The 12411-nt window shown below is 59.5% G+C and overlaps 1 protein-coding gene across 2 annotated transcripts; it reads right to left on the bottom strand.

Annotated features, from left to right (window-relative positions):
- Positions 1-154: 154 nt before the first annotated feature.
- Positions 155-12067, bottom strand: UBXN6 (UBX domain protein 6). Of its 2 annotated transcripts, none has more exons than XR_009335492.2 (10): positions 11746-12067; positions 8335-8498; positions 7831-7895; positions 6638-6766; positions 3040-3137; positions 2403-2478; positions 1642-1726; positions 1184-1487; positions 869-1017; positions 155-305 (listed from the first exon to the last, which is right to left on the bottom strand). XR_009335492.2 is itself a non-coding variant. In XM_059062069.2 (10 exons), the coding sequence occupies exons 1-10, from the start codon at positions 11826-11828 to the stop codon at positions 180-182; spliced, it is 1326 nt and encodes a 441-aa protein (XP_058918052.1). In that variant the 5' UTR covers positions 11829-11961; the 3' UTR covers positions 155-179. The 2 variants fall into 2 exon arrangements, 1 of the variants encoding a protein (XP_058918052.1); XM_059062069.2 differs by having other exon boundaries at positions 1184-1534; positions 11746-11961.
- Positions 12068-12411: the final 344 nt, after the last annotated feature.

The following is a 12411-nucleotide window of genomic DNA, read 5'->3' as shown; positions in this document are numbered from 1 at the left end:
GGGGCCCACCAGCACCCCTCCCCGTGCCTGAGGTGCCCGTGGGCAGGAGGGGAGGTTCCGGAGGAGGCTGGGAGGCCCCGGAGTGGTGGGGGGACCGGGGATGAGGGGAATGTGGAGGAAGCAGGGAGAGAGCTTGAGACAGACCCACAGGGGCTGAAGCCAACCCTGCTTTTATTTCATTAGAGCTGCTTGATGGCCGACAGGAGCTCGGGTTTCAGGACAGATGAGTCTGGCTGGGCCCCCGCAGCCCTGATGTCCGCTAGCACGGCTGCATCCCACGAGAAGGTCAGGAGGGCCGAGGGCACCTGCAGTGGGGTAAGAAGCCTCAGTCTCGCTCTGGCCTTTACGTGACAGAGCTCCCGCTTCACGTTCCAATCCTCCTGCTTGAGCCGGGGCTGCTCCCCGCCGCTGACGGCACACCCATGCACTCAGTCCATTCTCATAACAGGGTCTCCTCTGATGATGACCCGGGCTCGGGGACGCCCCCTGGCCTGGCTGAAGCCAACCCAGCCTCGGGCAGCAGTCAGGACTTCCTGTCCAGGCCTCCCTGAATCAGGGTCTGACAGCCCTGCACCCTGTCCTGCACCCTCCCCAGTAATTCCTTGCATTTTGAACGCCACCTTGGCTCTGCGCCGCAGAGGACTCTAACACACTGGGCACGTTCCCATTTTGTAGACACACAGAAGTTGCTCAAGATCACGTGACAAGGAAGTGGAAAGGTGGGACTCACACCCAGGGAGCCTGGCACCAGGACCCCTTCCCCTAAAGCCATCCCCAACCAAAGATCATCCCCCTCCTCGGGGGTTTGTGCCGATTCAACGAGAACCCAGAGAACCCGGATCCGCTGTGCGGGGAGCCCGTCACTCACCAGCCCGCACTCATTGAAGGCCAGGTTCTCGTCCTCTGACAACTTCTGCCCTCCCAAGGCCAGCAGCTCAAAAGGCAGCCAGTCCATCTGCAAGGCCTCCCGGACAAACGCGTACAGTGCTGCCACCCGCTCCCGGGCATAGAAGGTCCCTGGCGGGGGTACAAGAGTGGCGCTGGAGCTCGTGGGAGCCCCCCTGAGCCCACCCAGCCCCCTGAGCCCTCGGCCTCCTCCCCCAGGACGAGCTCAGACCAGAGAAGCCTGCTCCTGCGGGCGCACAGCGGACCCGAGGCAGCATCGCCAGCACCCAGCACGCACCCTGGAGGAGGCAGCCGTCGGGAAAGCGCACGCGCAGCAGCGTGTACGTGTACTTGCGCATCTCCCGCTGCTCCTCCCGCTCGCGCATGGCCTTGGTCCTCAGCACGCTCATCCGCTCCACGGCCTCTGACCGCAGCCGCTGCTCTCGCTTGAGCTCCTCCGCCGTGAGGCTGAAGAAGTCCGCAGGCAGGTCGAACTGGGAGGCCAGGGGCGAGGGCCGGAAGACCTGGCGCTGGCGGGCCAGTGTGGCCCGCACGGGCTCGGCGCGCAGCAGCTGCTCCTTGTGCTGCTCCAGGCTCTGGGGCTGTGCCAGGGCGGCCTCGCTCAGCACGTAGAACTCCTCAGGGCCCTCTGGGACACGTGGGCGTGTCACTCTGCCGGGGCAGGGAGACCCCCGAGCCGGGCCCCTCCCACCCCTGCCCCTGGGCTCAGCCACGGCCCTTCTCTTTTTCTCTTACCCTGGTCGGGGATCGGAAGCAGCACCTTCTGGAAGCCGATGGCCTCAAAAAATTCGTGGGTCCCTTCCAGGCAGTTAATGCGCTCCTGAGAGCAGAGCCAGAGGTCATGCGGGACCCTTGGGGCCTCCTCGTGCCCCACCTGCCTCACTGCCCACCCCGCCCTTCTGGCCCAGAGTCCCCAGTCTCAGAGCGGCCGCTGCCCCTGGACAGGATGAACCCCCAAAGCTGTGTGCAGGGGTGAGTTCACAGAGGGCCTGGGATCCCAAAGGTCAACACCAGGGTGAAGGAGGCTGAAGCGCCAAAGGACAGCGGAGGCTGGGAGTCCCCAGAAGCGGGGGAGGCGGGCTCTGTGATGCTGGATGTGGGTGGGGACCCTCAGGAGAGAGCGGGGCCCCACCAGCTGCACGGGTACCACGGGCCAGAGTGCTAGGACCCTGCGATTTCTCCACAGAAACCAGAAGTCTGTGTTTGCGTGAAAAATCTCCCCGGTGCCAACGTGTTCCCAGCTAATTCAAACAAAAGTCAAGTCACGCCGTGGGTTGGTGGCGAGAGCAGACAATGTACACGTACTATGCTCGTCCTGCGCTCGTGAAGCCCTCCCTCCCCGCCTGGCACCTTCTGCCCACCTCAACTCCCAAGCCCTGCAGGGGCCCTTCTGCAGCCGGCTCCGGCCACCACTGCCAGCCTGGGTCCTGGGTGGCCTCACAGGCCCGGCCACGCCGGCCACCCCAGGCTAGGTCACTCTGGTGGCAAGCCCTCACCTGGAACACCTTGTTCTGAAGCTTGATCTTCCGGTACTTCTCCTCCTCGGGATGCAGGTGGATGTTGTCCAGGTACCTGGGGCGGACAGGGGAGAGCAGCTCAGAGCCACACCGGCTCTTGCTAAGAGTGACAGCCAGGAAGGCTGCCGTCACACCCTGTACACCCCCACAGAGCCCAACCCCTGGTGCCCCCAACACTGGGCCTCCTCCTCGGTCCTGCCTCCCCCTGAGGGCACCAAGGAGCCACCATGGTGGGTGGGGGTGGAGCAGGCAGAGCCAGAGCTGATGGGTCCCCAGAGCCGGCTTGGGGGTTGCTGAGCAACACAGACTTCTGGCCCCGCCCCCGACCTGCTCCCATCAGAGGAGTTGGCAGCGGGGGAGACCCTGCCTGCTTCACATCCTTCTGATGATCCCAAAGGGAAGCCAGGGTTGGGAACCCCCAATTCAGTAAACCTCTTCGTTCTAAAGGCTGGTAAACTGAGGCCCAGAGAGGCCAAGCCCCTCCCCCGAGGGCGAGGGGGAGTGAAGGGTGGGGCCTGGCCTCACTCCCAGGGCTGTGCTCCCTCCGGGGCCCCTCGGCCAATCGCGATGGAGGCCCAGGAGCTGGCACCCCGGCGGGAGGGGGCCACCCACTCACCTGGCGATGGTGTCCACTCCCAGCTTCACCCGGTCCCGGTCCTTGTTGAACGTGTGGATCTTCATGATGGAGGCGGCCACTGGGTCGGTGGAAAAGTGCTGGGAGGAGGGAGGAAAGCTGAATCAGAAAGCGTCCACCTCAGGGCCTGGAGGCCACGCCAGCCAAGCAGCCAGGTCTCAGCACTCAGGTGACAGCAGTGACACCGGTGACAACAGTTAAGAACTGTCTCACAGCAGGCCCTAGCATGGGACGGAAACAAACTCAACAGCAGAAAAAGGAGGAGAGCCCTTTTGATGACTCCAGCCTGGGGCCTCGGCCCTGCCCTCACGTCTAGGGAAAAGGGGGCGATGGCAGCCCGGGTTACACCACCCCTCGGGTCGGCGTGACACGGACCTTTGCCTACCGCTCTGGCTTTGGCGCCCAACGCCAGCACTGAGCGCCACCAAGGGCACAGCAGCTGAGTGCCCGGGACCCGCCGGCCACCGCGGACCTGCCGTCCCTCCTCATCCCCCATCCCTACGAGGGACGTTCTAGAAATAGACGGAGGTGGCAGAGACAGGACGCAAAAGAGGTCTGTGACCTGCGGCTGCCTGGTCACTCCTGGGGGAGGCAAGGTAGTGGAGACATCACTGACCGGTCCCCATGCCTCGGGGGCTCCACCTGCTTCCCTGGGGAGAGGAGGAGCTGCAGATGGAGAGGTCACAGGGCCCACAGTTGATCCCTCGACCGGCCCAGCCTCTGGGCACCACCGGGGACCCTGCAAACAGCACCCCAGCGAGGAGAGGCTAAGAATGGATAACTAAGGCGAGGGGCAAGACGGGGCAGCAGATCTGCTGACGCTCTGGACAGCCACTGCACACAGCCACACCGTGTGGTCTTGTTTCTCTGCAGCCCCAGAAAGTCACTAGTTACGTGGCGAGTGGGGCTGGCACCCGCGTCAGCCCCGAAGTCATTTGCTCTGCCTGGATAATGGCGGGGGTGGGGCCTCCCTGGCGGTCCCGTGGTTAAGGCTCTGCGCTTCCGCTGCAGGGGCCACGGGTTCGATCCCTGGTTGGGGAAGTTCCGCATGCCGCAAGGTGTGGCCAAAAAGAAAAAAAAAAAAAAATGGTGCGGGTGAACAGCTGGGTCACCAGAGATGATGAATCAAGAGCACAGACGACCTGGCCCACTCAGATCTACCCCTGGGCAGCCCCGCAGAAGCCCAGCCACAGCTCCTGGAAGGCAGCTGTGGGGCTTCCACCCTGCCCCAGCTACCCTCCCTCAGCTACACTGGGGTGAGCCTTCAGCAGCCACAGCTGTGTCACTTAGTTGTCTGATCTGAACTGGGCCAGCTCTCCTGGGAACTTCAAACTGGGACCCAGCCCAGTCTGCCAGTAAGTTGCCAGGGTAGGACAAAAAGTCGTGGAAGGGCAGAGAAATCGGGTCTGCAGAAAAGCAGCAGTAAGATGGGGGGGCGTCCTCAGGACGCGGCTGAGCCAGGCTGACCGCCCCCTACTCCAGCCTCCTCAGGACAAGCACACCCACCCACCCAGGGAAGAGCTGCAGCTCCAAATGCTGTTCTCAGATGTTTCCAGGCAGCCTGCAGCCTCGTTTAAATTAGGACCAGGGAGCACAAACGGACAAGGGGACAAAGGAACAGACACATCCAGAAAGGAACCGAATCCATGTAGGGATTTACTTTGTGATAATGGCAGATTTCACGGTGGCCAAAAGACAGGTGTTTCAATAAATGAGGATTGGGGAAAACTGGATAACTATCCGGAAAAAAAAAAAAGAAATAACACTAGCTCCATGCGTCCTATTCTACACAGGTATAATTCTAGTGGGATCAAAGCTTTAAACATTTAACAAAGCAAACAACAAAAGACAAAACAGAAAAGCACTAGAAAAACCATGGAAGAGTTGTTTTAATCCTGAAGTGGGGAAGGCCTTCCTAAGTAGGTCACAAAACCCAGAAGCCATAAAATAAGACTGACACATTGAATTACACAGAGATTAAAACTTTCTACATGGCCATATAACCATAAGCCAACTCTAAAAGTAAACAACTGGAGAAAAATATTCTTAACTCAGATCATAGGCAAAAGGCTAGTTTTGCCTAATATGTAAAGAGTGCCTATAAATCAATAAGAAAAAAAAAACCACCACCCAACACAAAAATGGGCAAAGGATGCATTCTCATATGAAAACACAGCCAACCTAAACCAAAAAAAGGAAATGCAAACTAAAACTATGCTGAGATATTATTTTTACCAATCAGTTTGGGTAAAGACAAAAAATGTTTGGTAACCCACAGTGACAACGGGGGACAGGGAAATGGGTATTTTCTCACATACTGCTGGGTGAGTGTGAATCAGGACAACCCACATGGAGATTCATCTGGTGACAACTATCCAAAGCCCTACACGCTGTCCTCTGCCCCAGCAACTCTGCTTCTGGAATGGAGCCTACAGCTCAAAGTGATGTACAGACAAGGTCTTCATCATAAATATTGTCCTCACTAGCAAAAGACTGGAAGCTTCCTACGTGCTTATCAACACGGGGTTGGTTAAAGAGTCAGGAAACAATTTGCCGTGAGTCATCACGCAGTCACTGTGGAGAATGCAGGCTTTCGAACTGCTCAGAAAAAAACAGAGAGGCATGACAGAGCCAATGGGGTAAAAATGTTAGCAACTGGCAAATGTGAGTAAGATGGGCATAATGACATACATATTTGTGACCTGATCCCTGGAACCTGGGAGTATGTTAAGTTATGGGTCACGGGGTGTGGAGGCAACAGATGGAGTTAAGGCTGCTGATCAGTGGACCTTAAAATAGGGAGATTAGCTTGGATTAGCCAGGTGAGCCCAATGGAGTCACAAGGGCCCTTAAAAGGGGGAAGAGAGAGAAAGAGAAGCAGAGATGGCAGCTGGGAAAGACCTGGCCTGGCACCGCTGGCTGTGAAGACGGAGAAGGAGCCATGGAGTACAAACAGCCTGACTCCCCCTAGGGCTCCCAGGAGGCACACTGCCCTGTGGCCACCTTGACTGTGGCCCCATGAGACCCAAGTCCCACTTCTAATTTCCAGAATTATAAGAGGCATGCTGTCTGGAGGCACCAAGTTCGTAGTAATCTGTCAGAACAGTAGTAATAAGCCACTCCCACCCTGAGTAAAGGATGTTCACGTGTTCTTTTCGTTCTCCTTGCGATTTTTCTTTAGGTTTGAAATTATTTCCAAATACAGAGTTTTAAGGGGAAAAAATGTAGAAGTTCTTTCTGTACTGATATAATACCTAGCAGTTTCCACGTCAGGCGTGAACAGTACATTACCTTTTACGTAAAACAAACACACGGCACGTGTGGCAGATACAGCTGCATCGGTAGTTTGTACATATTTGGAGCATCTCTGAAGAGGCCTAGGCTACTTCCAGCTGCTGCCTCAGAGAGAATGGCCGCAGGTGGGTGGGAGGCGGCTTTTCCCCGCCTACCCTTCTGTATCTTGAATTCTGTTCCTCAGGTAAGTATTCCCTCTTTAGAGAGGTTAGAACAGAACCACAGCATATGCTCTGTGCCACCTGGGCTCCTGGGGGGCGGCTCCGGTACCGGGGCCAGCACTCACCGAGAGAATGGCCTCTCTGATGCAGGCGTCCCGCTGCTCCTTCCTCAGGATGGCCCCTGTGAGCGGGCAGGTGAAGTACACTCCGGGCACTGCCAGGTGGGTTGAGCCCTCCTCTTTGGGCTTGGGCACCTGGGAGGATGGGTGAGTGTGTCTGAGCCTAGACTGTGGGCAGAGGCCACCCCGAGCTGCCCGAGTGCCACAGTCCTGAAAGCGTGGCCCTGGGAGCCAGACATCCTGGTCCCAATGCTGTCCCCTCTGCCTATTAGCCATGGGACACCGTGGCCCAGTGGCCAAGCCCCTCTGAGCCTGTCTTCTGGTCTGTAAGATGTCCTCGAGGGACCACCTCAGAATTCAACAAGGTAAGGAACGGAAAGCGTGAAGCAGCTCCGGACACAGTGTAAAGTGCTGAATTGATCGTGCCTGCTCTTCCCGCCCCCCTACCTGGTGAGGATGGGGCTTTGGTGGGAGAGTTAGGAGTCACGGTGCCCTGGACGAGTCCCAGCCTTGCTCTGGGCCTCAATTCCTAGGTAATATCCAGAGTCCCTTCCATTCTGAAATTCAGTGAGGCCTCACAGGTGGTGCTGCTCAGAACACCCTTTCTGCCAAGTTCTGCTTTGAGGCCTGCCTCCTCCAGGAAGGCCTCCCTGACTACACCAGTCTCCGTGGTGCCCTCCTGTATCCGAGGAAGGCAGCAGAGGGCAGTGCTAAGGCTAAGGGCTTTGGACTCAGACAGACTGGGGTTCCATTCCTGCCCCTGCTGGTTTAGAGGTGCATGACCAAGGGCACCAGGCCTCACCTCTCTGAACCTCAGTTTTCTCTTCTGAAAAGTGGGAACTGTAACAGCACCTACCCTCATGCAGTTACAGGGGAGGGAGGGGACTTAACGGAGGTGCAGTCCCTCCCCCAGGGCCTGGGCCTGGTGTCATTAGGTACCAAGCACACAGGTCCCAGATGACACCACCCTCAACCACGGGGATCCCCAGCATCCTGAGGCCAGAGATGACCTCGATCCACCCCGATGTCCCTTCTGCATCTCCTCACCCTCTCCAGCACCAGATGCTTACCGCCCAGGGCTGGGCACCAATCAGACCAAACACAGAAGAGAGCCCAAGAGGGCACTCTAAGGGCTCCCAGCTCCCCCGCCTGCCCCAGGCCACCCCTTGGGTGTCGTGCTGCCATCGTGATGCTTTTACCGGATTGGTCCCTGGGGCCTCCGGGCTCCTGCTGACAGTCGCTTCAGCTTGAAGTTCCTTTCTCACTGGAGGGAAGAGGCAAGCATGGGTCAGCGTGTGAGCCAGGCACACCATTCCCAGCATGGGCCCTCGTGTGGGTCACATTCTAGTCCTTCCAGCTCGAGGTCCTCCCAGCGCGCCCACCTCCCCATGCCCCCAGGCTGCGCCAGGCCACGTGTTCCTCCTCCTCTGAGTCCCAGCCCTCCCCTCCGCAACCTCGCCCAGACCACAGCAGACCCCTTGACCTTTCCACCTGCATGGCCCCTTTGTGGACTGGCTCACAGCTGTGATTTAAACCCTCCTCCCGCCCCGAATCGCTGGCTATGAAATTACTTTCAGCCAGAGCCAAGCACAGGACCCGGAACGCATGAAAAGTCAAGGATCAGCCTCGAGGACAGAGGCGCAGGGGTCCGCTCCACCGCCCCCCGTCCCCACCCCTGTGGCCCAAGGACGGCCGAGGCTCACCCTGGTTCCGGATGGACTCCTGTGATGTGGGGCCCCGCGCCCGGGGCTGCTTCTGCTCGAGCCGGGCCAGGGCCGCCGCGGCCGCCATCTGTGCCTCATCGGTGGGTCCCTGGCGGGGCTGCCGGAGCGCCGGCTTGCTGGGCTTGTCTTTGGGGGCCTTCTCCCTAAGGAGACGCGGAGGGACCGTGAGGTGACGTGGGGGCAGACAGAAGAGCTTTTGTCCCTCTCCCACTTCTGCTCCTGCCCCAGCAGACAGACATGGGCCTCCGCCCCAGGGGCCACCACGGCCGCCAGACGGGTCTGATGCAGACGTAGGAGCCTCGGGAGGCAGACAGTGACTCTGCTCCCCGCCCTGCCCGCCACCTTGGACAAATCCTGCACCGGCCTGGGCCTCGGAGTCATCATCTGTCAGGCGAGGTAAGAGCACACCTACCGTCCGCAGGGGCTGATGCTCTTCGCCCCCTTCCCTGAGCGAGAGGCTCTGCCCTTACTGTCTACGAAGGTGAGACATGGAGGCTTCATCTACTGAGCACCTACTGTGTGCCAGACAGCGCGCCAGGAGCTAGCTGTCGCTCAGCGCGTCTATTACGCATGGCAACATGCCTCCCAGCGAGCGCTCCAGACGCCTTTTCACAAGCCCCCAGAGGGTCACGGAAGCTCGGGTGGCGGGCCAGGCCGCACGCAGGCCCTGCGTGGAGTGTGTTACAAGGATCTGGTTTAGGGACTTCCCTGGCGGTCCCGTGGTTAGGACTCGGTGCTCTCACTGCCGTGGGCTAGGATTTGATCCCTGGTCAGCGAACTAAGATCTGGCGTGATGCGCAGCATGGCCAAAAAAAACCCCAAACAAACAAAGATCTGGTTTAATCTCCCCTCCACCCTGGGAAGTAGGCAGGGTGATCATCCCACGGGATGGGCAGCTTCCTAACCCAACCTAGCTGGCCTTGACGTTCCAGCAGAGATGACCTTCTTCCCACCAGGGTCTGACTCACCTGCCTCACCCCCCTCCTTTCTTCAGGACCCTCTCCCGATGCCAGTAGTTGGAATCATCTGTGCTATATCTCTAGAACCTTCTCAGGAACTAAGGCTCTGAGTTCATGGCCCTCATGCTTCCCGCTCTGCTCAGACACCCAGGCAGCCCTCTTTTCTTGTCCCCAGGCCTCTGGGAGCTTTCTGCCCAACCCGGCCCCTCTCTCCAGCCCTCCCAAAGCTGAGAGTTTCAGGTTGAAGAAAAGACAAGTCACGTAGTGCCACCCTAGCCCCATCTTTCCATAAAAATGCCATTTTTCCAAGACCTCTCACTCACCCGCTTCATGGCTCCTCTGGGCAGCCAGAGGGATCCTTCTAAAACCCAGTCACTCCTCTGCACAAAGCCCTCTCATTCCATGCAGGACAGAATCCTGCAGCCTCCTTGCCCTACAGGCCCTTCACAACCTGCCCCTTTCCTTTGTTCACTCCTATCTAAACTCCCTGCTGTTCTTCACACAGACCCAACCTCCTACCACAGGACCTTTGCACTTTCTGTGCCTTCTGCCTGGAGTGTTCTGCCTGGGAGGGACAGGCACCGCTTCAACTGTGTGTGTGTGTGAAAGAGACACAGAGACAGAGAGACAGGGGTTGATTTCCACACGGCTGAGTCTCACTTCATCCAGCTCTCGCTCAAAAGTCACCTTCTCAGAGAGGCATTCCCAGACCACCTAACAGTCACCCACATGGCTCACTCTCTGGACCCTGTTTATTTTTCTTCAGGGCCGATCTTTCATCGTTTATGTATTATTCTACTTGTCCACCTCTCCCCACTACAACGTAGCCCTGAGAGGGCAGGGATTTTCATGCCGTAACAGTGCTGGACACACACGTCGCACACACCCTGAGTCTCCAGTCCGGCTCCATGCACGTCACAAAAGCTTGGATCTCCATGTGACTCCCTTCTCCTGTCCTCCCAGGCCTCCAGTCTGACACAGCCATCAGCCCCCACCTCCCTCCTGTCACACACAGTCCAGCTGCACCAGCCCCCCACCTCCACCCACTACTTGATGAACAAATGAATAGACCCCCTTGTCTGGCCCACGGCTCTCCCTGGGCCCCTCTTAAGCTGCCCTCCTCTCCCTGTCACCGCCCCAGGCTCCCAGACCTGCACTTCCTCCCGTACTCATGGATCTGACCCTCATGGGCCTCCTTTGTCCCACTACTCCTTTGCCCCTCCCAAGAACCCCAGGGGCCCCCAATCCTCGTGACAGAGGCCCTGATGTCCTTGCCACGCACCCACTCTCCCTCACTCACCCCCACTGCCTCATGATGCCCTCCCTCACCACCCCTTCCTGCCAGCCTCCCTGCCTCTCCTCCCACCCCCTCCCAGACCCGACCTCTTCACAATCCCTTCCATTATGCCTCACAGACCCCTCCCCAGGCTGACCTCTTTCTTCAGTCACTCTCCATCCTAAACCCCCTCGGGTCCCCCAGCCCCCTCTGTAGCTCCTGGTAGCAGCCCCAGTCCCTCCTGAACTCCCTCTTCTCATCCCATCCCCCCCAGTGGAGCCTCCTCCTCAGCCCACTGGCCCTCAGTCTGGCATCCTCACCTGCTCCAGCTCTTCACTATCCTCTACACAGCACTGGCCCCTCACGCCTGCCCATGGAGTCTCCAGTGTGGCCCCAGGCCCTTCTCTTCTCCAAGTCCTCCCCAGATAAGTCACAGAGGCCTGGAAATGCAGGCCACCTCCCCTCCCCTCCCAGGACACCCTCAGGGCCTCCAGGCCACTCAGCCATCACCCACGAGGCCCCCCACCTCCTTCCAGTCGCAGACTCCCCCAGCTCCCCATCTCCACCCACCTGCCTCCCTTCTCCTCCCAGACCTTCCTCAGCCCCTCGCAGCACCCACCCCCCACCCAGTGCACCCGCACCTCCCAAGTCCCTGACCACCCTTCCAACAACGCCTCAGGCTCCCTGGCCTTCCAGATCCTCAACCCGTCCTCCCTCCTGCTCCAGAACCAAGGCCCAGACCCCTATCGCCACAGAGTCTAAGCCTCACGACTTTTTGCGACCCCAGCACTAGTTGTTTCTCCAGGCTCAGTCCCCAATCTCTGGTCACCTAGATTCCCCCAAACCCTATGCGATGCCTCTTCAGGGCCCCTTTACCGCATCCCCGGCCTCTCCCTTACCGCCCGCCCTAACCCTCTAGGGTCTCTCCAGGGACCCCCATCACTTTCTGCAGCCCCGCCCCCTCCTGCCCCGCCTCCGGAGGCCTCCCCTCCCCCCTACTCCCACTCCCTCCTTCTTGCCCCGCCCCCCGAGGTTTCTCCCCACTCTCTGACTCTCTGCCGCCCCTACCCGCCTCTCGTCTTCCCTGGCCCCCCCGCCCCTCCCCCTCCGCTCATCTCCGCCCCCGGGCCTCAAGCCTCAGCGCCTGTCACGCACCCCACCGACTCCGTGAGCTTCTGACCGGGCCCCGCACTCTTGAACTTGACGTCGGCCTTGATCTCTTGGAAGAATTTCTTCATGGTGGCGGCGGGCCCGGCGGCGGGGGGCCGCGGGGGGAGGGGGGCGCAGGGGCCAGTAAGGGAGGGGCCGGCAGGAGCCAACAACCGGAAAGAAAATACTGGGCCGCCGGAAGTCCCGCCTTCCTGAGGGCAGCCCACGTGACAATCGGTCAGGCGCCGCTTTCTAGGGTCTCCGCGCCTTGCTGGCCCGGAGTGAGCGCTGTGCACTGTCGGGCCGCGTCTCGGTGGTTCTCCTGGACTCTGTTGCCAGGGGCAACGAGGGCGCTTCCAGCGGAAGGCTGTGCTTGGGCACCTTCCACCGCGTTCACCAAGGAGTGAGTGACAGGAGAGGGAGGGACAGACCTACGACCCCACGGAGAAAGCGCTGGCCTTGTCCGTTTCCCTCCTCAAGAACCATCTCTGGCTCCCCGGCGGTTACGTGATAAAGTCCCAACTCAGTGTGGGGGCATTCAAGGTCCCCACAAGCCAACCGGGTGGTCCTCCCTAGTAGTCCCCCACGCACACAGTGTGGGAGAGAATGAAGTGGATGCACAGAGCTGGGGCTTGGGGACCCACCATGGCGGACCCCAAGGGGTTTAAATTA

Source organism: Kogia breviceps, chromosome 4 (genome assembly GCF_026419965.1).
Source record: "Kogia breviceps isolate mKogBre1 chromosome 4, mKogBre1 haplotype 1, whole genome shotgun sequence".
Classification (NCBI taxonomy): domain Eukaryota; kingdom Metazoa; phylum Chordata; class Mammalia; order Artiodactyla; family Physeteridae; genus Kogia; species Kogia breviceps.
The sequence above is the reverse complement of the archived record's forward strand: the minus strand, read 5'-3'. Positions and strand labels throughout refer to the sequence as shown.

Bases quoted from the DNA above. Each gene is read 5' to 3' on its own strand.
- UBXN6 (XM_059062069.2), bottom strand. From the start codon at position 11,828: ATGAAGAAATTCTTCCAAGAGATCAAGGCCGACGTCAAGTTCAAGAGT. The intron at 7,896-8,334 runs GTGAGCCTCGGC...TCTTCCCTCCAG, and splicing joins GGAGTCCATCCGGAACCAGG to TGAGAAAGGAACTTCAAGCT. The intron at 6,767-7,830 runs GTAAAAGCATCA...CCATCCTCCCAG, and splicing joins AGGCCCCAGGGACCAATCCG to GTGCCCAAGCCCAAAGAGGA.